This window comes from Oncorhynchus gorbuscha, linkage group LG05 (assembly GCF_021184085.1).
Source record: "Oncorhynchus gorbuscha isolate QuinsamMale2020 ecotype Even-year linkage group LG05, OgorEven_v1.0, whole genome shotgun sequence".
Classification (NCBI taxonomy): Eukaryota; Metazoa; Chordata; class Actinopteri; order Salmoniformes; family Salmonidae; genus Oncorhynchus; species Oncorhynchus gorbuscha.
Window position 1 is genome coordinate 1,444,460 of NC_060177.1, and position 26,850 is coordinate 1,471,309.

General features: G+C 48.8%; 1 protein-coding gene across 1 annotated transcript in view; it reads right to left on the bottom strand.

Annotated features, from left to right (window-relative positions):
• Positions 1 to 4,580: 4,580 nt before the first annotated feature.
• LOC124035359 (NT-3 growth factor receptor-like) overlaps positions 4,581 to 26,850 on the bottom strand; it is a 101,621-nt gene continuing 79,351 nt past the window's right edge. The window contains exons 13-17 of the mRNA XM_046348821.1: positions 26,333 to 26,463; positions 18,755 to 18,966; positions 17,678 to 17,921; positions 10,933 to 11,091; positions 4,581 to 5,275 (exon numbers count right to left, since the gene is read on the bottom strand). Of these exons, the coding sequence (XP_046204777.1) occupies positions 5,090 to 5,275; positions 10,933 to 11,091; positions 17,678 to 17,921; positions 18,755 to 18,966; positions 26,333 to 26,463 (932 nt within the window). The 3' untranslated portion in view covers positions 4,581 to 5,089. The remainder of the gene's footprint in view (positions 5,276 to 10,932; positions 11,092 to 17,677; positions 17,922 to 18,754; positions 18,967 to 26,332; positions 26,464 to 26,850) is intronic.

The window sequence follows — 26,850 nt, forward strand, 5'->3', positions numbered from 1 at the left end:
CAACCAGTCCCCTCCCTCCTCCTGTAGAACCAGTCCCCTCCCTCCTCCTGTAGGGTGTAACCAGTCCCCTCCCTCCTCCTGTAGGGTGCAACCAGTCCCCTCCCCCTCCTGGGGTGCAACCAGTCCCCTCCCTCCTCCTGTAGGGTGCAACCAGTCCCCTCCCTCCTCCTGTAGGGTGCAACCAGTCCCCTCCCTCCTCCTGTAGGGTGCAACCAGTCCCCTCCCTCCTCCTGTAGGGTGCAACCAGTCCCCTCCCTCCTCCTGTAGGGTGCAACCAGTCCCCTCCCTCCTCCTGTAGGGTGCAACCAGTCCCCTCCCTCCTCCTGTAGGGTGCAACCAGTCCCCTCCCTCCTCCTGTAGGGTGCAACCAGTCCCCTCCCTCCTCCTGTAGGGTGCAACCAGTCCCCTCCCTCCTCCTGTAGGGTGCAAATTGTGTCCCCTCCCTCCTCCTGTAGGGTGCAACCAGTCCCCTCCCTCCTCCTGTAGGGTGCAACCAGTCCCCTCCCTCCTCCTGTAGGGTGCAACCAGTCCCCTCCCTCTTCCTGTAGGGTGCAACCAGTCCCCTCCCTCCTCCTGTAGGGTTCAACCAGTCCCCTCCCTCCTCCTGTAGGGTGCAACCAGTCCCCTCCCTCCTCCTGTAGGGTTCAACCAGTCCCCTCCCTCCTCCTGTAGGGTTCAACCAGTCCTCTCCCTCCTCCTGTAGGGTTCAACCAGTCCTCTCCCTCCTCCTGTAGGGTGCAACCAGTCCCCTCCCTCCTCCTGTAGGGTTCAACCAGTCCCCTCCCTCTTCCTGTAGGGTGCAACCAGTCCCCTCCCTCCTCCTGTAGGGTGCAACCAGTCCCCTCCCTCTTCCTGTAGGGTGCAACCAGTCCCCTCCCTCCTCCTGTAGGGTTCAACCAGTCCCCTCCCTCCTCCTGTAGGGTGCAACCAGTCCCATCCCTCCTCCAGTAGGGTGCAACCAGTCCCCTCCCTCCTCCTGTAGGGTGCAACCAGTCCCCTCCCTCCTCCTGTAGGGGCCAACCAGTCCCCTCCCTCCTTCTGTAGGGTTCAACCAGTCCCCTCCCTCCTCCTGTAGGGGCCAACCAGTCCCCTCCCTCCTTCTGTAGGGTTCAACCAGTCCCCTCCCTCCTCCTGTAGGGTTCAACCAGTCCCCTCCCTCCTCCTCCTGTAGGGTTCAACCAGTCCCATCCCTCCTCCTGTAGGGTGCAACCAGTCCCATCCGTCCTCCAGTAGGGTGCAACCAGTCCCCTCCCTCCTCCTGTAGGGTGCAACCAGTCCCCTCTTAACTCTTTTGTGTCTCTGTGTGGTGACAGGCAGAGGGGGTTGTGGGACATCTTATCACATTATTCAGTGTGTGTGTGGTGACAGGCAGAGGGGGTTGTGGGACATCTTATCACATTATTCAGTGTGTGTGTGGTGACAGGCAGAGGGGGTTGTGGGACATCTTATCACATTATTCAGTGTGTGTTTGGTGACAGGCAGAGGGGGTTGTGGGACATCTTATCACATTATTCAGTGTGTGTTTGGTGACAGGCAGAGGGGGTTGTGGGACATCTTATCACATTATTCAGTGTGTGTCTGTGTGTTTGGTGATTGGTATTTGATTTTTTTTCACCTCCTGAAGAAATATAATTTGGAGCACAGGAGGATGGTGGCACCTTGATTGGGGAGGACAGGCTCATGGTAATGGCGGGAAGCGGAATGAGTGGATTGGTAATAAATACATCAAAACACAGAGTTTCTATGTGTTTGATTCCATTCCATTCGCTCTGTTCCAGCCGTTATTTTGAGCCGTCCTCCCCTCCGCCAGCCTCCACTGGTTTGGAGAAATCTCTCTTTTGGTGCACTCCGCATTGTAAAAAGTCTCTCCTTCTCTTTCTAGAGTCAATGGACTTAAGCCTCCCTATATGTGAGTCCCGAAGACAATAACCAATCACCTCTGTGATCGTGACTTTGATTAAAAACAGAAGTCAGAGATGATGTAGTCCATTTATAGCCATCGTATTGGAAAGGAAGTTAAAGAATTCAAGGAAAGATAAATTAACACACAGACATGTACATTATGTACATTCACTTCAATTCAAATAGAATTGTACTTTGTTGGCTGTTGATTGGTGAGTTTCTCCCTTCCTCCAGTTCATTGGACAGAAATGAGGGAGCCTCATTAGCATGAGAACTCTGACGCAGCCAATTGGAGAGCAGTAAGGCTTTCATCATCAAGTCCCTGCCAATAGTTTGACAGTATCAGTTTCTCCCCAAAAAAGGGGTGTGTCCTTCGCAACAGACATGGCAGACTGACATCTCCAAATGAAACGTAAAAATATGTAATATATAAGTATCTACTAATGAAAAGGAAACACAGGAACGTTTCATCTTCTGTCGTGTTGTCACCGTACCTTAAAGACCTGATTACCGTACCTTAAAGACATGATCACCGTACCTTAAAGACCTGATCACCGTACCTTAAAGACATGATCACCGTACCTTAAAGACCTGATCACCGTACCTTAAAGACATGATCACCGTACCTTAAAGACATGATCACCGTACCTTAAAGACATGATCACCGTACCTTAAAGACATGATCACCGTACCTTAAAGACATGATCACCGTACCTTTAAAGACATGATCACCGTACCTTAAAGACATGATCACCGTACCTTAAAGACATGATCACCGTACCTTAAAGACATGATCACCGTACCTTAAAGACATGATCACCGTACCTTAAAGACATGATCACCGTACCTTAAACACATGATCACCGTACCTTAAACACATGATCACCGTACCTTAAAGACATGATCACCGTACCTTAAAGACATGATCACTGTACCTTAAAGACATGATTTCCCTTCATTTACAGTATTTTTTGTGTGTTTTCCTTGCAGTGTTTGATAAACATCATCTTCATTGAATAACTATAGATCATAAACAGTACATTCAGAAAGTATTCTGACCGCTTGACTTTTTCCACATTATGTTACATTACAGCCATACTCTAACATGGACACACACAATACCACATAACGACAAAGCAAAATAATGTTTTCATTTTTTATTGCAAATTTATACATTTAAAAAACACTAAAATATCACATTTCCATTAATATTCAGACCCTTTACGCAGTACTTTGTTGATGCACCTTTGGCAGTGATTACAGCCTCGAGTCGTTTTGAGTAGGACGCTACAAGCTTGGTACACCTGTATTTGGGGAGTTCCTTCCATTCTTCTCTGCAGATCCTCTCAAGCTCCGTCAGATTGGATGGGGAGCATCGCTGCACAGCTATTTTCAGGTCTCTCCAGAGATGTTGGATCGGGTTCAAGTCTGGCCTCTGGATGGGCCACTCAAGGACATTCAGACACTTGTCCCGAAGCCACTCCTGCATTGTTTTGGCTGTGTGCTTAGGGTCGTTGTCCTGTTGAAAGGTGAACCTTCACCTCAGTCTGAGGTCCTGAATGCTCTGGAGCAGGTTTTCATCAAGGATCTCTCTGTACTTTGCTCCGTTCATCTTTCTCTCGATCCGGACTAGTCTCCCAGTCCCTGCCACTGAAAAACATCCCCACAGCATGATGCTGCAACCACCATGCTTCACCGTAGTGATGCTGCCACCACCATGCTTCACCGTAGTGATGCTGCCACCACCATGCTTCACTGTTGTGATGCTGCCACCACCATGCTTCACCATAGTGATGCTGCCTCCACCATGCTTCACCGTAGTGATGCTACCACCACCATGCTTACCGTTGTGATGCTGCCACCACCATGCTTCACCGTAGTGATGCTGCCACCACCATGCTTCACCGTAGTGATGCTGCCACCACCATGCTTCACCGTTGGTGACAGGTTTCATCCAGAGAATCTTGTTTCTCCTTTAGGTGCCTTTTGGCAAACTGCAAGCGGGTTGTCATGTGCCTTTTACTGAGGAGTGGCTTCCATCTGGTCACTACCATAAAGACCTGATTGGTGGAGTGCTGCAGAGATGGTTGTCCTTCTGGAAAGTTATCCAATCTCCACAGAGGAACTCTGGAGCTCTGTCAGTGACCATCAGGTACTTGGTCACCTCCCCGACCAAGGCTCTGCTGGGCAGCCAGCTCTAGGAAGAGTCTTGGTGATTCCAAACTTCTTACATTTAAGAATGATGGAGGCCACTGTGTCCTTGGGAACCTTCAATGCTGCAGAAATGTTTTGGTACCCTTCCCCAGATCTGTGCCTCTACACTATCCTGTCTCAGAGCTCTGGGGACAATTCCTTCAACCTCATGGCTTAGTTTTTGCTCTGATATACACTGTCAGCTGTGGGATCTTATATAGGCAGGTGTGAGTCTTTCCAAATCATGTCCAATCAATTGAATTTACCACAGGTGGACTCCAAGTTGTAGAAACATCAAGGATGATCAATGGAAACAGGATGCACCTGAGCTCCACTTAGAGTGTCATAGCAAAGGGTCTGAATACTTATGTAAATAAGGTATTTATGTTTTGTATCTTTAATACATAAAAAAAAATCAAAAAACCTGTTTTTCGCTTTGTCATTATGGGGTATTGTGTGTAGATTGATGAGGAAAAATATATATTTTAATCAATTTTAGAGTAAGGCTGTAACATAACAAAATGTGGAAAAAGTCAAGGGTCCTGAATACTTTGCACTGGATATACACTGAGTGGACAGAACATTAGGAACACCTGTCCATGACAGATTGACCAGGTGTGTACACTGTATCAGGAAACAAAATGTAAACCTTTGTTTTGTTGATACTTTTATCCAGTATATGGAAATAGTGGATCAGGCACTTTGAGTCCTTCCCAAACGTTTAGGCTCCTGTTGACAGTGGAACAGTAAGGAACAGGCTGGCTGGTTATGTCCTGGTTGTCTATCAGTCTGTCTGTCCAACAAGCATTACATCCAGACCATCTTAGCCCAACACATCCAGGCAAGCTCCAGGGTAAAGTTTCCCTTAAGGTACAGGTCTAGGATCAGCTTCTCCTCCCCAATCTTAAACTTATCCATTGGTTAGAGAAATGCAAAACTGATCCAAGGTGAGTGTCTAGGATCAACTCCCTACTCCGTCCAGGTAGAACTGGTGCTAGCTGAGTATATCCAGGTAGACAGGTGTGTCTTTCCCCATGGTATAGAGGACCTTCTGAATGTCCTTGATGTTCAACCTCTGCTGTGGTTCCCTCTGCCAGCAGGCCAGCATCAGGTCATACACATCCTTGGGACAAACCCTCGGCCTGTCCAGGACCTGACCTTGTACTAAACACTCTATGACCTGAAGAGACAGAGAGAGGAGGGGTTAGGGGTCAGTCAAACAGAGAGACAGAGAGAGGAGGGTGTAGGGGTTAGGGGTCAGTCAAACAGAGAGACAGAGAGAGGGGTTAGGGTGTAGGGGTTAGGGGTCAGTCAAACAGAGAGACGAGGGTGTAGGGGTTAGGGGTCAGTCAAACAGGGAGACAGAGAGAGGAGAGATTATTGGCCTCAGGAAGAGGTGGGCCAGGCCTCAGGAAGAGGTGGGCCGGGTCTCAGGAAGAGGTGGGCAGAGTCTCAGGAAGAGTTGGGCCGGGCCTCAGGAAGAGGTGGGCCGGGCCTCAGGAAGAGGTGGGCCGGGCCTCAGGAAGAGGTGAGCCGGGCCTCAGGAAGAAGTGGGCCGGGCCTCAGGAAGAGGTGGGCCGGGCATCAGGAAGAGGTGGGCCGGGCCTCAGGAAGAGTTGGGCCGGGTCTCAGGAAGAGGTGGGCCGGGTCTCAGGAAGAGGTGGGCCGAGTCTCAGGAAGAGGTGGGCCGAGTCTCAGGAAGAGGTGGGCCGAGTCTCAGGAAGAGGTGGGCCGAGTCTCAGGAAGAGGTGGGCCGGGCATCAGGAAGAGGTGGGCCGGGCCTCAGGAAGAGGTGGGCCGGGCCTCAGGAAGAGGTGGGCCGGGCCTCAGGAAGAGGTGGGCCGGGCCTCAGGAAGAGGTGGGCCGGGTCTCAGGAAGAGGTGGGCCGGGCCTCAGGAAGAGGTGGGCCGAGTCTCAGGAAGAGGTGGGCCGGGCCTCGGGAAGAGGTGGGCCGGGCTTCGGGGAGAGGTGGGCCGGGCTTCAGGAAGAGGTGGGCCGGGCATCAGGAAGAGGTGGGCCGGGCATCAGGAAGAGGTGGGCCGAGTCTCTGGAAGAGGTGGGCCGAGTCTCTGGAAGAGGTGGGCCGGGCCTCAGGAAGAGTTGGGCCGGGCCTCAGGAAGAGGTGGGCCGGTCGTCAAGAAGAGGTGGGCCGAGTCTCAGGAAGAGGTGGGCTGTGTCTCAGGAAGAGGTGGGCCGAGTCTCAGGAAGAGGTGGGCCGGTCCTCAGGAAGAGGTGGTGTTATGTGTTATATAGACACTAGGGGTGCTCCTAGGGGTGCTCCTAAATGTGTTATATAGACACTAGGGGTGCTCCTAAATGTGTTATATAGACACTAGGGGTGCTCCTAAATGTGTTATATAGACACTAGGGGTGCTCCTAGGGGTGCTCCTAAATGTGTTATATAGACACTAGGGGTGCTCCTAGGGGTGCTCCTAGGGGTGCTCCTAAATGTGTTATATAGACACTAGGGGTGCTCCTAGGGGTGCTCCTAGGGGTGCTCCTAACTGTGTTATATAGACACTAGGGGTGCTCCTAAATGTGTTATATAGACACTAGGGGTGCTCCTAGGGGTGCTCCTAGGGGTGCTCCTAAATGTGTTATATAGACACTAGGGGTGCTCCTAAATGTGTTATATAGACACTAGGGGTGCTCCTAGGGGTGCTCCTAAATGTGTTATATAGACACTAGGGGTGCTCCTAGGGGTGCTCCTAAATGTGTTATATAGACACTAGGGGTGCTCCTAGGGGTGCTCCTAAATGTGTTATATAGACACTAGGGGTGCTCCTAGGGGTGCTCCTAAATGTGTTATATAGACACTAGGGGTGCTCCTAAATGTGTTATATAGACACTAGGGGTGCTCCTAGGGGTGCTCCTAAATGTGTTATATAGACACTAGGGGTGCTCCTAGGGGTGCTCCTAAATGTGTTATATAGACACTAGGGGTGCTCCTAGGGGTGCTCCTAAATGTGTTATATAGACACTAGGGGTGCTCCTAGGGGTGCTCCTAAATGTGTTATATAGACACTAGGGTGCTCCTAAATGTATTATATAGACACTAGGGGTGCTCCTAGGGTGCTCCTAAATGTGTTATATAGACACTAGGGGTGCTCCTAGGGGTGCTCCTAAATGTGTTATATAGACACTAGGGGTGCTCCTAGGGGTGCTCCTAAATGTGTTATATAGACACTAGGGGTGCTCCTAAATGTGTTATATAGACACTAGGGGTGCTCCTAGGGGTGCTCCTAAATGTATTATATAGACACTAGGGGTGCTCCTAGGGGTGCTCCTAAATGTGTTATATAGACACTAGGGGTGCTCCTAACTGTATTATATAGACACTAGGGGTGCTCCTAGGGGTGCTCCTAAATGTGTTATATAGACACTAGGGGTGCTCCTAAATGTGTTATATAGACACTAGGGGTGCTCCTAAATGTGTTATATAGACACTAGGGGTGCTCCTAAACTGTATTATATAGAAACTAGGGGTGCTCCTAAATGTGTTATATAGACACTAGGGGTGCTCCTAACTGTATTATATAGAAACTAGGGGTGCTCCTAAATGTGTTATATAGAAACTAGGGGTGCTCCTAAATGTGTTATATAGACACTAGGGGTGCTCCTAACTGTATTATATAGAAACTAGGGGTGCTCCTAAATGTGTTATATAGAAACTAGGGGTGCTCCTAACTGTATTATATAGAAACTAGGGGTGCTCCTAACTGTATTATATAGAAACTAGGGGTGCTCCTAAATGTGTTATATAGACACTAGGGGTGCTCCTAACTGTATTATATAGAAACTAGGGGTGCTCCTAAATGTGTTATATAGACACTAGGGGTGCTCCTAAATGTGTTATATAGACACTAGGGGCTCCTGCTCCTGTTATATAGACACTAGGGTGCTCCTAAATGTGTTATATAGACACTAGGGGTGCTCCTAGGGGTGCTCCTAAATGTGTTATATAGACACTAGGGGTGCTCCTAAATGTGTTATATAGACACTAGGGGTGCTCCTAGGGGTGCTCCTAAATGTGTTATATAGACACTAGAGGTGCTCCTAGAGGTGCTCCTAAATGTGTTATATAGACACTAGAGGTGCTCCTAGGGGTGCTCCTAAATGTGTTATATAGACACTAGGGGTGCTCCTAAATGTGTTATATAGACACTAGGGGTGCTCCTAGGGGTGCTCCTAAATGTGTTATATAGACACTAGGGGTGCTCCTAGGGGTGCTCCTAAATGTGTTATATAGACACTAGGGGTGCTCCTAGGGGTGCTCCTAAATGTGTTATATAGACACTAGGGGTGCTCCTAAATGTGTTATATAGTCACTAGGGGTGCTCCTAAATGTGTTATATAGACATTAGGGGTGCTCCTAAGGGTGCTCCTCGGGGTGCTCCTAGGGGTGCTCCTAAATGTGTTATATAGACACTAGGGGTGCTCCTAAATGTGTTATATAGACACTAGGGGTGCTCCTAGGGGTGCTCCTAACTGTGTTATATAGACACTAGGGGTGCTCCTAACTGTGTTATATAGACACTAGGGGTGCTCCTAGGGGTGCTCCTAAATGTGTTATATAGTCACTAGGGGTGCTCCTAGGGGTGCTCCTAAATGTGTTATATAGTCACTAGGGGTGCTCCTAGGGGTGCTCCTAAATGTGTTATATAGACATTAGGGGTGCTCCTAGGGGTGCTCCTAAATGTGTTATATAGACATTAGGGGTGCTCCTAGGGGTGCTCCTCGGGGTGCTCCTAGGGGTGCTCCTAAATGTGTTATATAGACACTAGGGGTGCTCCTAAATGTGTTATATAGACACTAGGGGTGCTCCTAAATGTGTTATATAGACACTAGGGGTGCTCCTAGGGGTGCTCCTAACTGTGTTATATAGACACTAGGGGTGCTCCTAGGGGTGCTCCTAAATGTGTTATATAGACACTAGGGGTGCTCCTAGGGGTGCTCCTAAATGTGTTATATAGACACTAGGGGTGCTCCTAAATGTCCTAAATGTGTATATAGACACTAGGGGTGCTCCTAAATGTGTTATATAGACACTAGGGCTGCTCTCCTAAATGTGTTATATAGACACTAGGGGTGCTCCTAGGGGTGCTCCTGCTCCTAAATGTGTTATATAGACACTAGGGGCTCCTAGGGGTGCTCCTAGGGGTGCTCCTAACTGGGACACTAGTGCTCCTAAATGTGTTATATAGACACTAGGGGTGCTCCTAGGGGTGCTCCTAGGGGTGCTCCTAACTGTGTTATATAGACACTAGGGGTGCTCCTAAATGTGTTATATAGACACTAGGGGTGCTCCTAGGGGTGCTCCTAGTGGTGCTCCTAAATGTGTTATATAGACACTAGGGGTGCTCCTAGGGGTGCTCCTAAATGTGTTATATAGACACTAGGGGTGCTCCTAGGGGTGCTCCTAAATGTGTTATATAGACACTAGGGGTGCTCCTAGGGGTGCTCCTAAATGTGTTATATAGACACTAGGGGTGCTCCTAAATGTGTTATATAGACACTAGGGGTGCTCCTAGGGGTGCTCCTAAATGTGTTATATAGACACTAGGGGTGCTCCTAGGGGTGCTCCTAAATGTGTTATATAGACACTAGGGGTGCTCCTAGGGTGCTCCTAAATGTGTTATATAGACACTAGGGGTGCTCCTAGGGGTGCTCCTAAATGTGTTATATAGACACTAGGGGTGCTCCTAAATGTATTATATAGACACTAGGGGTGCTCCTAGGGGTGCTCCTAAATGTGTTATATAGACACTAGGGGTGCTCCTAGGGGTGCTCCTAAATGTGTTATATAGACACTAGGGGTGCTCCTAGGGGTGCTCCTAAATGTGTTATATAGACACTAGGGGTGCTCCTAAATGTGTTATATAGACACTAGGGGTGCTCCTAGGGGTGCTCCTAAATGTATTATATAGACACTAGGGGTGCTCCTAGGGGTGCTCCTAAATGTGTTATATAGACACTAGGGGTGCTCCTAACTGTATTATATAGACACTAGGGGTGCTCCTAGGGGTGCTCCTAAATGTGTTATATAGACACTAGGGGTGCTCCTAAATGTGTTATATAGACACTAGGGGTGCTCCTAAATGTGTTATATAGACACTAGGGGTGCTCCTAACTGTATTATATAGAAACTAGGGGTGCTCCTAACTGTATTATATAGAAACTAGGGGTGCTCCTAAATGTGTTATATAGACACTAGGGGTGCTCCTAACTGTATTATATAGAAACTAGGGGTGCTCCTAAATGTGTTATATAGACACTAGGGGTGCTCCTAAATGTGTTATATAGACACTAGGGGTGCTCCTAGGGGTGCTCCTAAATGTGTTATATAGACACTAGAGGTGCTCCTAGAGGTGCTCCTAAATGTGTTATATAGACACTAGAGGTGCTCCTAGGGGTGCTCCTAAATGTGTTATATAGACACTAGGGGTGCTCCTAAATGTGTTATATAGACACTAGGGGTGCTCCTAAATGTGTTATATAGACACTAGGGGTGCTCCTAAATGTGTTATATAGACACTAGAGGTGCTCCTAGGGGTGCTCCTAAATGTGTTATATAGACACTAGGGGTGCTCCTAGGGGTGCTCCTAAATGTGTTATATAGACACTAGGGGTGCTCCTAAATGTGTTATATAGACACTAGGGGTGCTCCTAGAGGTGCTCCTAATTGTGTTATATAGACACTACTCTTGACTTCAGACCTCTTGACTTCAGACCACCAATACAAATGTGATTTGAAATGGCGTCCTATTGCCTAAATAGTCCACTACTCTTGACTAGAGCCCTACGGGACGCAGGCAAAGTGTTGGTGGTCCAGTATACCTCGTTGTTGGCCAGCTGAAACCACGGCTGCTTCCCGTAGGTGAAGATCTCCCAGAGGATGACTCCAAAGCTCCAAACGTCACTTTCTGTTGTGAACTTTCTGTACATGATGCTCTCAGGGGGCATCCAGCGGATCGGCAACATGGTGTGACCTCCGACCTGAAACAGGTTAACAGGACTATATTAGTATAGCGCTGTGTGACCTCCGACCTGAAACAGGTTAACAGGACTATATTCGTATAGCGCTGTGTTACCTGAAACAGGTTAGCAGCTAATCATGGGCCTGACAGCATCAACAAGACTGATGTTACTGTTGTAATCATGGACAGCATCAACAAGACTGAGGTTACTGTTGTCATCACGGACAGCATCAACAAGACTGATGTTACTGTTGTCATCACGGACAGCATCAACAAGGCTGATGTTACTGTTGTCATCATGGACAGCATCAACAAGACTGATGTTACTGTTGTAATCATGGACAGCATCAACAAGACTGATGTTACTGTTGTAATCATGGACAGCATCAACAAGACTGATGTTACTGTTGTAATCATAGACAGCATCAACAAGACTGATGTTACTGTTGTAATCATGGACAGCATCAACAAGACTGATGTTACTGTTGTAATCACGGACAGCATCAACTAGACTGTTACTGTTGTAATCATCATGGACAGCATCAACACTGGTGACTGTTACTCATGGACAGCATCAACAAGTGATGTTACTGTTGTAATCATGGACAGCATCAACTAGACTGATGTTACTCAACAAGACTTGTTACTGTTGTCATCATGGACAGCATCAACAAGACTGATGTTACTGTTGTAATCATGGACAGCATCAACAAGACTGATGTTACTGTTGTAATCATGGACAGCATCAACTAGACTGATGTTACTGTTGTAATCACGGACAGCATCAACTAGACTGATGTTACTGTTGTCATCATGGACAGCATCAACTAGACTGATGTTACTGTTGTAATCATGGACAGCATCAACAAGACTGATGTTACTGTTGTAATCATGGACAGCATCAACAAGACTAGACTCTCCCCAGGCCTGATAAATATCTAGACTCTCCCCAGAACTGATAACCATCTAGACTCTCCCCAGGGCTGATAAGCATCTAGACTCTCCGCAGGACTGATAACCATCTAGACTCTCCCCAGGCCTGATAACCATCTAGACTCCCCCCAGGCCTGGTAAACATCTAGACTCTCCACAGGACTGATAACCATCTTGACTCTACCCAGGCCTGAAAACCATCTAGACTCTCCCCAGGGCTGATAACCATCTACACCTCATGGCTACCTGTTAGCTCTGGGCCATAGACCTCGTAAGGGCCTGATACCAATCTAGACTCTCCCGAAGCCTGATAACCATCTAGACTCTCCCCAGGCCTGATAACCATCTAGACTCCCCCCAGGCCTGATAACCATCTAGACTCCCCCCAGGCCTGATAAACATCTAGACTCTCCCCAGGCCTGATAAACATCTACACCTCATGGCTACCTGTTAGCTCTGGGCCATAGACCTCGTAAGGGTCTGATAACCATCTAGACTCTCCCCAGGGCTGATAACCATCTAGACTCTCCCCAGGCCTGATAACCATCTAGACTCTCCCCAGGCCTGATAAACATCTAGACTCTCCCCAGAACTGATAACCATCTAGACTCTCCCCAGGCCTGATAACCATCTAGACTCTCCCCAGGCCTGATAAACATTTAGACTCTCCCCAGAACTGATAACCATCTAGACTCTCCCCAGGGCTGATAAGCATCTAGACTCTCCGCAGGACTGATAACCATCTAGACTCTCCCCAGGCCTGATAACCATCTAGACTCTCCCCAGGCCTGATAACCATCTAGACTCTCCCTTTGGCTGATAACCATCTAGCCTCTCCCAGGCCTGATAACCATCTAGCCTCTCCCAGGCCTGATAACCATCTAGCCTCTCCCAGGCCTGATAACCATCTAGCCTCTCCCCAGGGCTGATAACCATCTAGACTCTCCCCAGGACTGATACCCATCTAGACTCTCCCCAGGCCTGATAACCATCTAGACTCTCTCCAGGCCTGATAACCATCTAGACTCTCCCTTTGGCTGATAACCATCTAGACTCTCCCTTTGGCTGATAACCATCTACACCTCATGGCTACCTGTTAGCTCTGGGCCATAGACCTCGTAAGGGCCTGATAACCATCTAGACTCTCCCCAGGCCTGATAACCATCTAGACTCTCCCCAGGCCTGATAAACATCTAGACTCTCCCCAGGCCTGATAAACATCTAGACTCTCCCCAGGCCTGATAAACATCTAGACTCTCCCCAGGCCTGATAACCATCTAGACTCTCCGCAGGCCTGAAAACCATCTAGACTCTCCCCAGGCCTGATAATAATCTAGATTCTCCCCAGGCTTGATAACCATCTAGACTCTCCCCAGGCCTGATTACCATCTAGACTCTCCCTTTGGCTGATAACCATCTAGCCTCTCCCAGGCCTGATAACCATCTAGCCTCTCCCAGGCCTGATAATAATCTAGACTCTCCCCAGGCCTGATAACCATCTAGACTCTCCCCAGGCCTGATTACCATCTAGACTCTCCCTTTGGCTGATAACCATCTAGCCTCTCCCAGGCCTGATAACCATCTAGCCTCTCCCAGGCCTGATAACCATCTAGACTCTCCCCAGGACTGATAACCATCTAGACTCTCCCCAGGCCTGATAACCATCTAGACTCTCCCCAGGCCTGATAACCAACTAGACTCTCCCCAGACCTGATAACCAACTAGACTCTCCCCAGGCCTGATAACCATCTAGACTCCCCCCAGGGCCGATAACCATCTAGACTCTCCCCAGGCCTGATAACCAACTAGACTCTCCCCAGGCCTGGATAACACACGGATAAAGGTGTTCTCAACTAGCTTACCTGGTTAAATAAAGGTGTTCTCAACTGGCCTACCTGGTTAAATAAAGGTGTTCTCAACTAGCCCACCTGGTTAAATAAAGGTGTTCTCAACTAGCCCATCTGGTTAAATAAAGGTGTTCTCAACTGGCCCACCTGGTTAAATCGAGGTGTTCTCAAGTAGCCCACCTGGTTAAATAAAGGTGTTCTCAACTAGCCTACCTGGTTAAGTAAAGGTGTTCTCAACTAGCCTACCTGGTTAAATAAAGGTGTTCTCAACTGGCCTACCTGGTTAAATAAAGGTGTTCTTAACTAGCCTACCTGGTTAAATAAAGGTGTTCTCAACTAGCCTACCTGGTTAAATAAAGGTGTTCTCAACTAGCCTACCTGGTTAAATAAAGGTGTTCTCAACTAGCCTACCTGGTTAAATAAAGGTGTTCTCAACTAGCCTACCTGGTTAAATAAAGGTGTTCTCAACTGGCCTACCTGGTTAAATAAAGGTGTTCTCAACTAGCCTACCTGGTTAAATAAAGGTGTTCTCAACTAGCCTACCTGGTTAAATAAAGGTGTTCTCAACTGGCCTACCTGGTTAAATAAAGGTGTTCTCAACTAGCCTACCTGGTTAAATAAAGGTGTTCCCAACTAGCCTACCTGGTTAAATAATGGTGTTCTCAACTAGCCCACCTGGTTAAATAAAATATATTTCTATATACATTTCAGATGTCTCTCTCACACGTTCATTACGTGAGGTTAACAATAACATGTTGACAGGTTGACATGAGGCAGCTTCCTCCTCGTGGACCGCCCCGGGCACTACGCCCCCTCGTGGACCGCCCCGTGCACTACGCCCCCTCGTGGACCGCCCCGGCACTACGCCCCCTCGTGGACCGCCCCGGGCACTACGCCCCCTCGTGGACCGCCCCGGGCACTACGCCCCCTCGTGGACCGCCCCGGGCACTACGCCCCCTCGTGGACCGCCCCGGGCACTACGCCCCCTCGTGGACCGCCCCGGGCACTACGCCCCCTCGTGGACCGCCTCGGGCACTACGCCCCCTCGTGGACCGCCCCGGGCACTACGCCCCCTCGTGGACCGCCCCGGGCACTACGCCCCCTCGTGGACTGCCCCGGGCACTACGCCCCCTCGTGGACTGCCTCACTGTGTTTACTTCAAGAGGGGCACTACGCCCCCTCGTGGACTGCCTCACCGTGTTTACTTCAAGAGGGGCACTACGCCCCCTCGTGGACTGCCTCACCGTGTTTACTTCAAGAGGGGCACTACGCCCCCTCGTGGACTGCCCCACCGTGTTTACTTCAAGAGGGGCACTACGCCCCCTCGTGGACTGCCCCACCGTGTTTACTTCAAGAGGGGCACTACGCCCCCTCGTGGACTGCCCCACCGTGTTTACTTCAAGAGGGGCACTACGCCCCCTCGTGGACTGCCCCACCGTGTTTACTTCAAGAGGGGCACTACGCCCCCTCGTGGACTGCCCCACCGTGTTTACTTCAAGAGGGGCACTACGCCCCCTCGTGGACTGCCCCACCGTGTTTACTTCAAGAGGGGCACTACGCCCCCTCGTGGACTGCCCCACCGTGTTTACTTCAAGAGGGGCACTACGCCCCCTCGTGGACTGCCCCACTGTGTTTACTTCAAGAGGGGCACTACGCCCCCTCGTGGACTGCCCCACCGTGTTTACTTCAAGAGGGGCACTACGCCCCCTCGTGGACTGCCCCACTGTGTTTACTTCAAGAGGGGCACTACGCCCCCTCGTGGACTGCCTCACTGTGTTTACTTCAAGAGGGGCACTACGCCCCCTCGTGGACTGCCTCACTGTGTTTACTTCAAGAGGGGCACTACGCCCCCTCGTGGACTGCCTCACTGTGTTTACTTCAAGAGGGGCACTACGCCCCCTCGTGGACTGCCTCACTGTGTTTACTTATCATATAAGGACATTTTTTTGCTCTAGATTGAAAACTTCTTTGGGCTAGGGGGCAGTATTTTCACGTCCGGATGAAAAGCGTGCCCAAAGTAAACTGCCTGCCACTCAGGCCCAGATGCTAGGATATGCATATCATTATTAGATTTGGATAGAAAACACTCTAAACCTCTAAAACTGTTAGAATAATGTCTGTGAGTATAACAGAACTGAGTTGGCAGGCGTAACCCCAGGCACAATCCAACCTGGGATTTTTTTTTTTAGGTCTATCTGTTTTGCATTAGATTTCTATGGTAAGACCTTTTTAATAGGAATTGAATTGGTGGTTGAATATTTCCCTCTAGTGGTGTGGGGGCTGTGCTTTGGCAAAGTGGGTGGGGTTATATCCCTCCTGTTTGGCCCTGTCCGGGGGTGTCCTCGGATGGGGCCACAGTGTCTCCTGACCCCTCCTGTCTCAGCCTCCAGTATTTATGCTGCAGTAGTTTCTGTGTCGGGGGGCTAGGGTCAGTTTGTTTATCTGGAGTACTTCTCCTGTCCTATTCAGGTGTCCTGTGTGAATCTAAGTGTGCGTTCTCTAATTCTCTCCTTCTCTCTGTCTTTCTCTCTCTCGGAGGACCTGAGCCCTAGGACCATGCCCCAGGACTACCTGACATGATGACTCCTTGCTGTCCCCAGTCCACCTGGCCATGCTGCTGCTCCAGTTTCAACTGGCCTGGGCCCTAGGACCATGTCCCAGGACTACCTGACATGAGGACTCCTTGCTGTCCCCAGTCCACCTGGCCATGCTCCTGCTCCAGTTTCAACTGTTCTGCCTTACTATTATTCAACCATGCTGGTCATTTATGAACATTTGAACATCTTGGCCACGTTCTGTTATAATCTCCACCCGGCACAGCCAGAAGAGGACTGGCCACCCCACATATGCTCTCTCTAATTCTCTCTTTCTTTCTCTCTCTCGGAGGACCTGAGCCCTAGGACCGTGCCCCAGGACTACCTGACATGATGGCTCCTTGCTGTCCCCAGTCCACCTGACTGTGCTGCTGCTCCAGTTTCAACTGTTCTGCCTTATTATTATTTGACCATGCTGGTCATTTATGAACATTTGAACATCTTGGTCATGTTCTGTTATAATCTCTACCCGGCACAGCCAGAAGAGGACTGGCCACCCCACATAGCCCGGTTCCTCTCTAGGTTTCTTCCTAGGTTTTGGCCTTTCTAGGGAGTTTTTCCTAGCCACCGTGCTTTTACACCTGCATTGTTTGCTGTTTGGGGTTTTAGGCTGGGTTTCTGTACAGCACTTTGAGATATCAGCTGATGTACGAAGGGCTATATAAATACATTTGATTTGATTTGATTTGAATCTGCGTGTAGTTCCTATGGCTTCCACTAGAGGTCAACAGTCTTCAGAAATTGGTTGATGTTTTTCCTTTGAGAAATGAAGAAGTAGCCCTGCTCTTCCATGTGTCACTCCAGGTGGACTCAAAGCGACCTGGAACTCACTTTGTTTTCACTTTGTTGTTTTCGTTATTTCTGACTTTTGTGTCATGCCTGGCTGGTTGAAATATGATTTTCATGTGTTTGTATGCTGGGTGCTGTCCTCAGATAATCGCCCGGTCTGCTTTCGCCGTGAAGCCTTTTTGAAACCTGACACTGGGGCTGGATGAACAAGAAGTTCAGCTGTATTCTGATGCATAACACGTGTATGTTTTATGAAGTCTTATTATGAATATTTCTGTTTGTGAATTTGCTGCAATTTCACTGGATGTTGTCCAATCGATCCCGTTACCGGGATTCGAGCGGGAAGGGATCACTAAGGAGTTAAAGGAAATGGCACAGGGGTTCATAAATTATCAAATCTCTCAGTCCAAATGCTATAGTTCATCCATACATGAGTCCTTACCCTGTAGTAGTCTGTGCTGTAGATGTCTCTGGACATCCCGAAGTCTCCTATCTTCACCAAAAGCCCATTGCCCACTAGACAGTTCCTGGTGGCCAGGTCTCTGTGGACAAAGTGCTGGGAGGCCAGGTACACAATGCCGGCTGAGATCTGGGTAGCGATGTGTAACATCTGGGACAGACCCAGCTCTCCATCAGTTTGAACGGGATGGCCATCCACAAGGATCATAGCATCTGGACCATGGACTCTGGAGAGAGAGAAACATTATCCTTCATCTATACAGTCTGTAGAGGCTGGCCATCTGGACCATGGACTCTGGAGAGAGAGAAACATTAACCTTCATCTATACAGTATGTAGAGGCTGGCCATCTGGACCATGGACTCTGGAGAGAGAGAAACATAAACCTTCATCTATACAGTATGTAGAGGCTGGCCATCTGGACCATGGACTCTGGAGATAGAGAAACATAAACCTTCATCTATACAGTATGTAGAGGCTGGCCATCTGGACCATGGACTCTGGAGAGAGAAACATTAACTTTCATCTATACAGTATGTAGAGGCTGGCCATCTAGACCATGGACTCTGGAGAGGGAGATACAAAACAGAACAGAGGAGTAGTAGAGACAGAGGAGGAGTAGAGACAGAGGAGGAGTAGAGACAGAGGAGGAGTAGAGACAGAGGAGTAGTAGAGACAGAGGAGGAGCAGAGACAGAGGAGGAGCAGAGACAGAGGAGGAGCAGAGACAGAGGAGGAGCAGAGACAGAGGAGGAGTAGAGACAGAGGAGGAGTAGAGACAGAGGAGGAGTAGAGACAGAGGAGGAGTAGAGACAGAGGAGGAGTAGAGACAGAGGAGGAGTAGAGACAGAGGAGGAGTAGAGACAGAGGAGGAGTAGAGACAGAGGACATTTTTGATTTCTTTTTGTTCTAAATAGAGACGGCATGTTGGATTGTGTAAAAATGCAGGAAATTATCTTTAGATTCCCCCCAAATATTCCAGACCTCCCGTCAGGTTATGTCCCCCCACTTCTAAAACCAAAGAGGCGCCCCTGTGGACCAGCATTGTTCCTATACCACTACCTGAGGAACTTGTTGAGGTCCCCATTCTTCATGTACTCAAACACCATGATGAGGGGATCTCCATCCACACAGACCCCATAGAACTTAACAATGTGGTCGTGCTGGAGGTTGGTGAGCAGCTCAGCTTCTCTCTGGAAGTCTTTTCTGGCTGACAGGTTGGGGTCCTTCAGGCTCTGGGAACCAAAGGGACACCAACCTGATGGTTTCAGGGTCTGTGGATGAGATGGAGAAGTACTGTTGGTTTACAGATGGAACTACAGCATATAGACAACAGACAGGTTGGGGTCCTTCAGGCTCTGGGAACCAAAGGGACACGCTGATGGTTTCAGGGTCTGTGGATGAGATGGAGAAGTACTGTTGGTTTACAGACGGAACTACAGCATATAGACAACAGACAGGTTGGGGTCCTTCAGGCTCTGGGAACCAAAGGGACACGCTGATGGTTTCAGGGTCTGTGGATGAGATGGAGAAGTACTGTTGGTTTACAGATGGAACTACAGCATATAGACAACAGACAGGTTGGGGTCCTTCAGGCTCTGGGAACCAAAGGGACACGCTGATGGTTTCAGGGTCTGTGGATGAGATGGAGAAGTACTGTTGGTTTACAGATGGAACTACAGCATATAGACAACAGACAGGTTGGGGTCCTTCAGGCTCTGGGAACCAAAGGGACACGCTGATGGTTTCAGGGTCTGTGGATGAGATGGAGAAGTACTGTTGGTTTACAGACGGAACTACAGCATATAGACAACAGACAGGTTGGGGTCCTTCAGGCTCTGGGAACCAAAGGGACACCAACCTGATGGTTTCAGGGTCTGTGGATGAGATGGAGAAGTACTGTTGTTTTACTGCTGGTACTACTGTAGTAGTAAACACATTGATATCAGGCATCTTATAGACAACAGACAGGTTGAGGTCCTTCAGGGTCTGGGAAGAAGAGAGATGTACTGTTGGTATTCTGCTGGATGATGTCTGTAAATTACCAGTAGGTCTTCAGTTATACAAACCTAAAAAACACCTCATCACTCAGTAACATCCCCTCATCACTCAGTAACATCCCCTCATCACTCAGTAACATCCCCTCATCACTCAGTAACATCACATCCCCTCATCACTCAGTAACATCCCCTCATCACTCAGTAACATCCCCTCATCACTCAGTAACATCCCCTCATCACTCAGTAACATCCCCTCATCACTCAGTAACATCCCCTCATCACTCAGTAACATCACCTCATCACTCAGTAACATCCCCTCATCACTCAGTAACATCACCTCATCACTCAGTAACATCACCTCATCACTCAGTAACATCCCCTCATCACTCAGTAACATCCCCTCATCACTCAGTAACATCACCTCATCACTCAGTAACATCACCTCATCACTCAGTAACATCCCCTCATCACTCAGTAACATCCCCTCATCACTCAGTAACATCCCCTCATCACTCAGTAACATCCCCTCATCACTCAGTAACATCACCTCATCACTCAGTAACATCACCTCATCACTCAGTAACATCACCTCATCACTCAGTAACATCACCTCATCACTCAGTAACATCACATCCCCTCATCACTCAGTAACATCCCCTCATCACTCAGTAACATCACATCCCCTCATCACTCAGTAACATCACATCCCCTCATCACTCAGTAACATCCCCTCATCACTCAGTAACATCCCCTCATCACTCAGTAACATCACATCCCCTCATCACTCAGTAACATCACATCCCCTCATCACTCAGTAACATCCCCTCATCACTCAGTAACATCCCCTCATCACTCAGTAACATCCCCTCATCACTCAGTAACATCCCCTCATCACTCAGTAACATCCCCTCATCACTCAGTAACATCCCCTCATCACTCAGTAACATCCCCTCATCACTCAGTAACATCCCCTCATCACTCAGTAACATCCCCTCATCACTCAGTAACATCACCTCATCACTCAGTAACATCCCCTCATCACTCAGTAACATCACCTCATCACTCAGTAACATCCCCTCATCACTCAGTAACATCCCATCCCCTCATCACTCAGTAACATCCCCTCATCACTCAGTAACATCCCCTCATCACTCAGTAACATCACCTCATCACTCAGTAACATCCCCTCATCACTCAGTAACATCACCTCATCACTCAGTAACATCCCCTCATCACTCAGTAACATCACCTCATCACTCAGTAACATCCCCTCATCACTCAGTAACATCCCCTCATCACTCAGTAACATCCCCTCATCACTCAGTAACATCCCCTCATCACTCAGTAACATCCCCTCATCACTCAGTAACATCCCCTCATCACTCAGTAACATCACATCCCCTCATCACTCAGTAACATCACATCCCCTCATCAGTCAGTAACATCCCCTCATCACTCAGTAACATCCCCTCATCACTCAGTAACATCACCTCATCACTCAGTAACATCCCCTCATCACTCAGTAACATCCCCTCATCACTCAGTAACATCCCCTCATCACTCAGTAACATCCCCTCATCACTCAGTAACATCCCCTCATCACTCAGTAACATCACATCCCCTCATCACTCAGTAACATCCCCTCATCACTCAGTAACATCACATCCCCTCATCACTCAGTAACATCCCCTCATCACTCAGTAACATCACATCCCCTCATCACTCAGTAACATCCCCTCATCACTCAGTAACATCCCCTCATCACTCAGTAACATCACATCCCCTCATCACTCAGTAACATCCCCTCATCACTCAGTAACATCCCCTCATCACTCAGTAACATCCCCTCATCACTCAGTAACATCCCCTCATCACTCAGTAACATCACATCCCCTCATCACTCAGTAACATCCCCTCATCAGTCAGTAACATCCCTCATCACTCAGTAACATCCCCTCATCACTCAGTAACATCCCCTCATCACTCAGTAACATCCCCTCATCACTCAGTAACATCACATCCCCTCATCACTCAGTAACATCACATCCCCTCATCACTCAGTAACATCACATCCCCTCATCACTCAGTAACATCACATCACCTCATCACTCAGTAACATCACATCACCTCATCACTCAGTAACATCCCCTCATCACTCAGTAACATCACATCCCCTCATCACTCAGTAACATCCCCTCATCACTCAGTAACATCCCCTCATCACTCAGTAACATCCCCTCATCACTCAGTAACATCCCCTCATCACTCAGTAACATCACATCCCCTCATCACTCAGTAACATCCCCTCATCAGTCAGTAACATCCCTCATCACTCAGTAACATCCCCTCATCACTCAGTAACATCCCCTCATCACTCAGTAACATCCCCTCATCACTCAGTAACATCACATCCCCTCATCACTCAGTAACATCACATCCCCTCATCACTCAGTAACATCACATCCCCTCATCACTCAGTAACATCCCCTCATCACTCAGTAACATCACATCCCCTCATCACTCAGTAACATCACATCCCCTCATCACTCAGTAACATCCCCTCATCACTCAGTAACATCCCCTCATCACTCAGTAACATCCCCTCATCACTCAGTAACATCCCCTCATCACTCAGTAACATCCCCTCATCACTCAGTAACATCCCCTCATCACTCAGTAACATCCCCTCATCACTCAGTAACATCCCCTCATCACTCAGTAACATCCCCTCATCACTCAGTAACATCACCTCATCACTCAGTAACATCCCCTCATCACTCAGTAACATCCCTCATCACACAGTAACATCACATCCCCTCATCACTCAGTAACATCCCCTCATCACTCAGTAACATCCCCTCATCACTCAGTAACATCCCCTCATCACTCAGTAACATCCCCTCATCACTCAGTAACATCCCCTCATCACTCAGTAACATCACCTCATCACTCAGTAACATCACATCCCCTCATCACTCAGTAACATCCCCTCATCACTCAGTAACATCCCCTCATCACTCAGTAACATCCCCTCATCACTCAGTAACATCACATCCCCTCATCACTCAGTAACATCCCCTCATCACTCAGTAACATCCCCTCATCACTCAGTAACATCACATCCCCTCATCACTCAGTAACATCACATCCCCTCATCACTCAGTAACATCCCCTCATCACTCAGTAACATCCCCTCATCACTCAGTAACATCACATCCCCTCATCACTCAGTAACATCCCCTCATCACTCAGTAACATCCCCTCATCACTCAGTAACATCCCCTCATCACTCAGTAACATCTCCTCATCACTCAGTAACATCACATCCCCTCATCACTCAGTAACATCCCCTCATCACTCAGTAACATCACATCCCCTCATCACTCAGTAACATCCCCTCATCACTCAGTAACATCACATCCCCTCATCACTCAGTAACATCCCCCCATCACTCAGTAACATCACCTCATCACTCAGTAACATCCCCTCATCACTCAGTAACATCCCCTCATCACTCAGTAACATCCCCTCATCACTCAGTAACATCACCTCATCACTCAGTAACATCCCCTCATCACTCAGTAACATCCCCTCATCACTCAGTAACATCCCCTCATCACTCAGTAACATCCCCTCATCACTCAGTAACATCACATCCCCTCATCACTCAGTAACATCCCCTCATCACTCAGTAACATCACATCCCCTCATCACTCAGTAACATCACATCCCCTCATCACTCAGTAACAACACAACGCATGGTCACAGTGTTCTGGTGACTGTCTGGACCAGTAATACCAGACAGCAGGGTCACAGTGTTCTGGTGACTCCTCTAAACAAACTGTCTGGACCAGTAATACCAGACAGCATGGTCACAGTGTTCTGGTGACTCCTCTAAACAAACTGTCTGGAGCAGTAATACCAGACAGCATGGTCATAGTGTTCTGGTGACTCCTCTAAACAAACTGTCTGGACCAGTAATACCACACAGCATGGTCACAGTGTTCTGGTGACTCCTCTAAACAAACTGTCTGGACCCAGAGGAGAAACATTTACTGAGAATGCATCCACACTGGCGTCCTATTCCCATTATAGTGCACTATTTTTTCCCAGAGCCCCTATGGACCTTGGTCAAATGTAGTGCACTACATAGGGAATAGGATGCAAATGTAGTGCACTACACAGGGAATAGGATGCAAATGTAGTGCACTACACAGGGAATAGGATGCCATTGAGGATACAGACTCAGTAAATGTTTCTCCTCTGGGCGTCAGTCCAACATAATAACTACGAGTGCTTAGACACGATAATAACAGGAAGAGAACTGCAGGGTTTCAGTTGGTTGACATAAAGTGATATTCTGTTTTATCTTCTATTCCAACGGAGATGGAAGAAGATTTAAGTGTTTGAAGGCAAACAGACACCGTTCCTTTCCCACAACAGACACCATTCCTTTCCCACCACACAACAGACACCGTTCCTTTCCCACAACAGACACCGTTCCTTTCCCACCACAGACACCATTCCTTTCCCACCACACCACAGACACCATTCCTTTCCCACCACACAACAGACACCATTCCTTTCCCACAACAGACACCATTCCTTTCCCACCACAGACACCATTCCTTTCCCACCACACAACAGACACCATTCCTTTCCCACAACAGACACCGTTCCTTTCCCACAACAGACACCGTTCCTTTCCCACAACAGACACCGTTCCTTTCCCACAACAGACACCATTCCTTTCCCACAACAGACACCGTTCCTTTCCCACCACACAACAGACACCATTCCTTTCCCACAACAGACACCGTTCCTTTCCCACCACACAACAGACACCATTCCTTTCCCACCACACAACAGACACCGTTCCTTTCCCACAACAGACACCATTCCTTTCCCACCACACAACAGACACCATTCATTTCCCACAACAGACACCGTTCCTTTCCCACCACAGACACCATTCCTTTCCCACCACAGACACCATTCCTTTCCCACCACAGACACCATTCCTTTCCCACAACAGACACCATTCCTTTCCCACAACAGACACCGTTCCTTTCCCACCACAGACACCATTCCTTTCCCACCACAGACACCGTTCCTTTCCCACCACACAACAGACACCATTCCTTTCCCACAACAGACACCGTTCCTTTCCCACCACAGACACCATTCCTTTCCCACCACACCACAGACACCATTCCTTTCCCACAACACAACAGACACCGTTCCTTTCCCACAACAGACACCATTCCTTTCCCACCACACAACAGACACCATTCCTTTCCCACAACAGACACCGTTCCTTTCCCACCACAGACACCATTCCTTTCCCACAACAGACACCATTCCTTTCCCACAACAGACACCATTCCTTTCCCACCACAGACACCATTCCTTTCCCACAACAGACACCATTCCTTTCCCACAACAGACACCGTTCCTTTCCCACAACAGACACCGTTCCTTTCCCACAACAGACACCGTTCCTTTCCCACAACAGACACCGTTCCTTTCCCACCACACAACAGACACCGTTCCTTTCCCACCACAGACACCATTCCTTTCCCACCACACCACAGACACCATTCCTTTCCCACAACACAACAGACACCGTTCCTTTCCCACAACAGACACCATTCCTTTCCCACCACACCACAGACACCATTCCTTTCCCACAACAGACACCGTTCCTTTCCCACCACAGACACCATTCCTTTCCCACAACAGACACCATTCCTTTCCCACAACAGACACCATTCCTTTCCCACCACAGACACCATTCCTTTCCCACAACAGACACCATTCCTTTCCCACAACAGACACCGTTCCTTTCCCACAACAGACACCGTTCCTTTCCCACAACAGACACCGTTCCTTTCCCACCACACAACAGACACCGTTCCTTTCCCACAACAGACACCGTTCCTTTCCCACCACACAACAGACACCGTTCCTTTCCCACCACACAACAGACACCATTCCTTTCCCACAACAGACACCGTTCCTTTCCCACCACACAACAGACACCGTTCCTTTCCCACCACACAACAGACACCATTCCTTTCCCACAACACAACAGACACCATTCCTTTCCCACAACAGACACCATTCCTTTCCCACAACAGACACCATTCCTTTCCCACAACAGACACCGTTCCTTTCCCACAACAGACACCGTTCCTTTCCCACAACAGACACCATTCCTTTCCCACAACACAACAGACACCGTTCCTTTCCCACAACACAACAGACACTGTTCCTTTCCCACAACACAACAGACACTGTTCCTTTCCCACAACAGACACCATTCCTTTCCTTGCTGTAACTGTTTCTGTGTCTGTTTGGGGGATCCCTCCTAATGAGAACCATTTACCACAGACAGTACTGTGTCTGTTTGGGGGATCCCACCTAATAAGAACCATTTACCACAGACAGTACTGTGTCTGTTTGGGGGATCCCACCTAATGAGAACCATTTACCACAGACAGTACTGTGTCTGTTTGGGGGATCCCTCCTAATGAGAACCATTTACCACAGACAGTACTGTGTCTGTTTGGGGGATCCCACCTAATGAGAACCATTTACCACAGACAGTACTGTGTCTGTTTGGGGGATCCCTCCTTACCTTGACAGCCACCAGCATGGTATCCTTGGTGGGGATCAGGTTGTAGCACTCAGCCAGGAAGACCTTTCCGAATGCCCCCTCTCCCAGCTCCCTCTTCAGGAGGATGTCCCTGCGCTTAATGTGCTGTATGTCTGGGGACAAACACACAGACAGAGTGAGTCTGGAGGGGACAAACACACAGAGACAGAGTGAGTCTGGAGGGGACAAACACACAGACAGAGTGAGTCTGGAGGGAGGGGGGACAAACACACAGAGACAGAGTGAGTCTGGAGGGGACAAACACACAGGCAGAGTGAGTCTGGAGGGAGGGGGGACAAACACACAGAGACAGAGTGAGTCTGGAGGGGACAAACACACAGACAGGGTGAGTCTGGAGGGGACAAACACACAGAGAGAGTGAGTCTGGAGGGGACAAACACACAGACAGAGTGAGTCTGGAGGGGACAAACACACAGGCAGAGTGAGTCTGGAGGGAGGGGGGACAAACACACAGAGACAGAGTGAGTCTGGAGGGGACA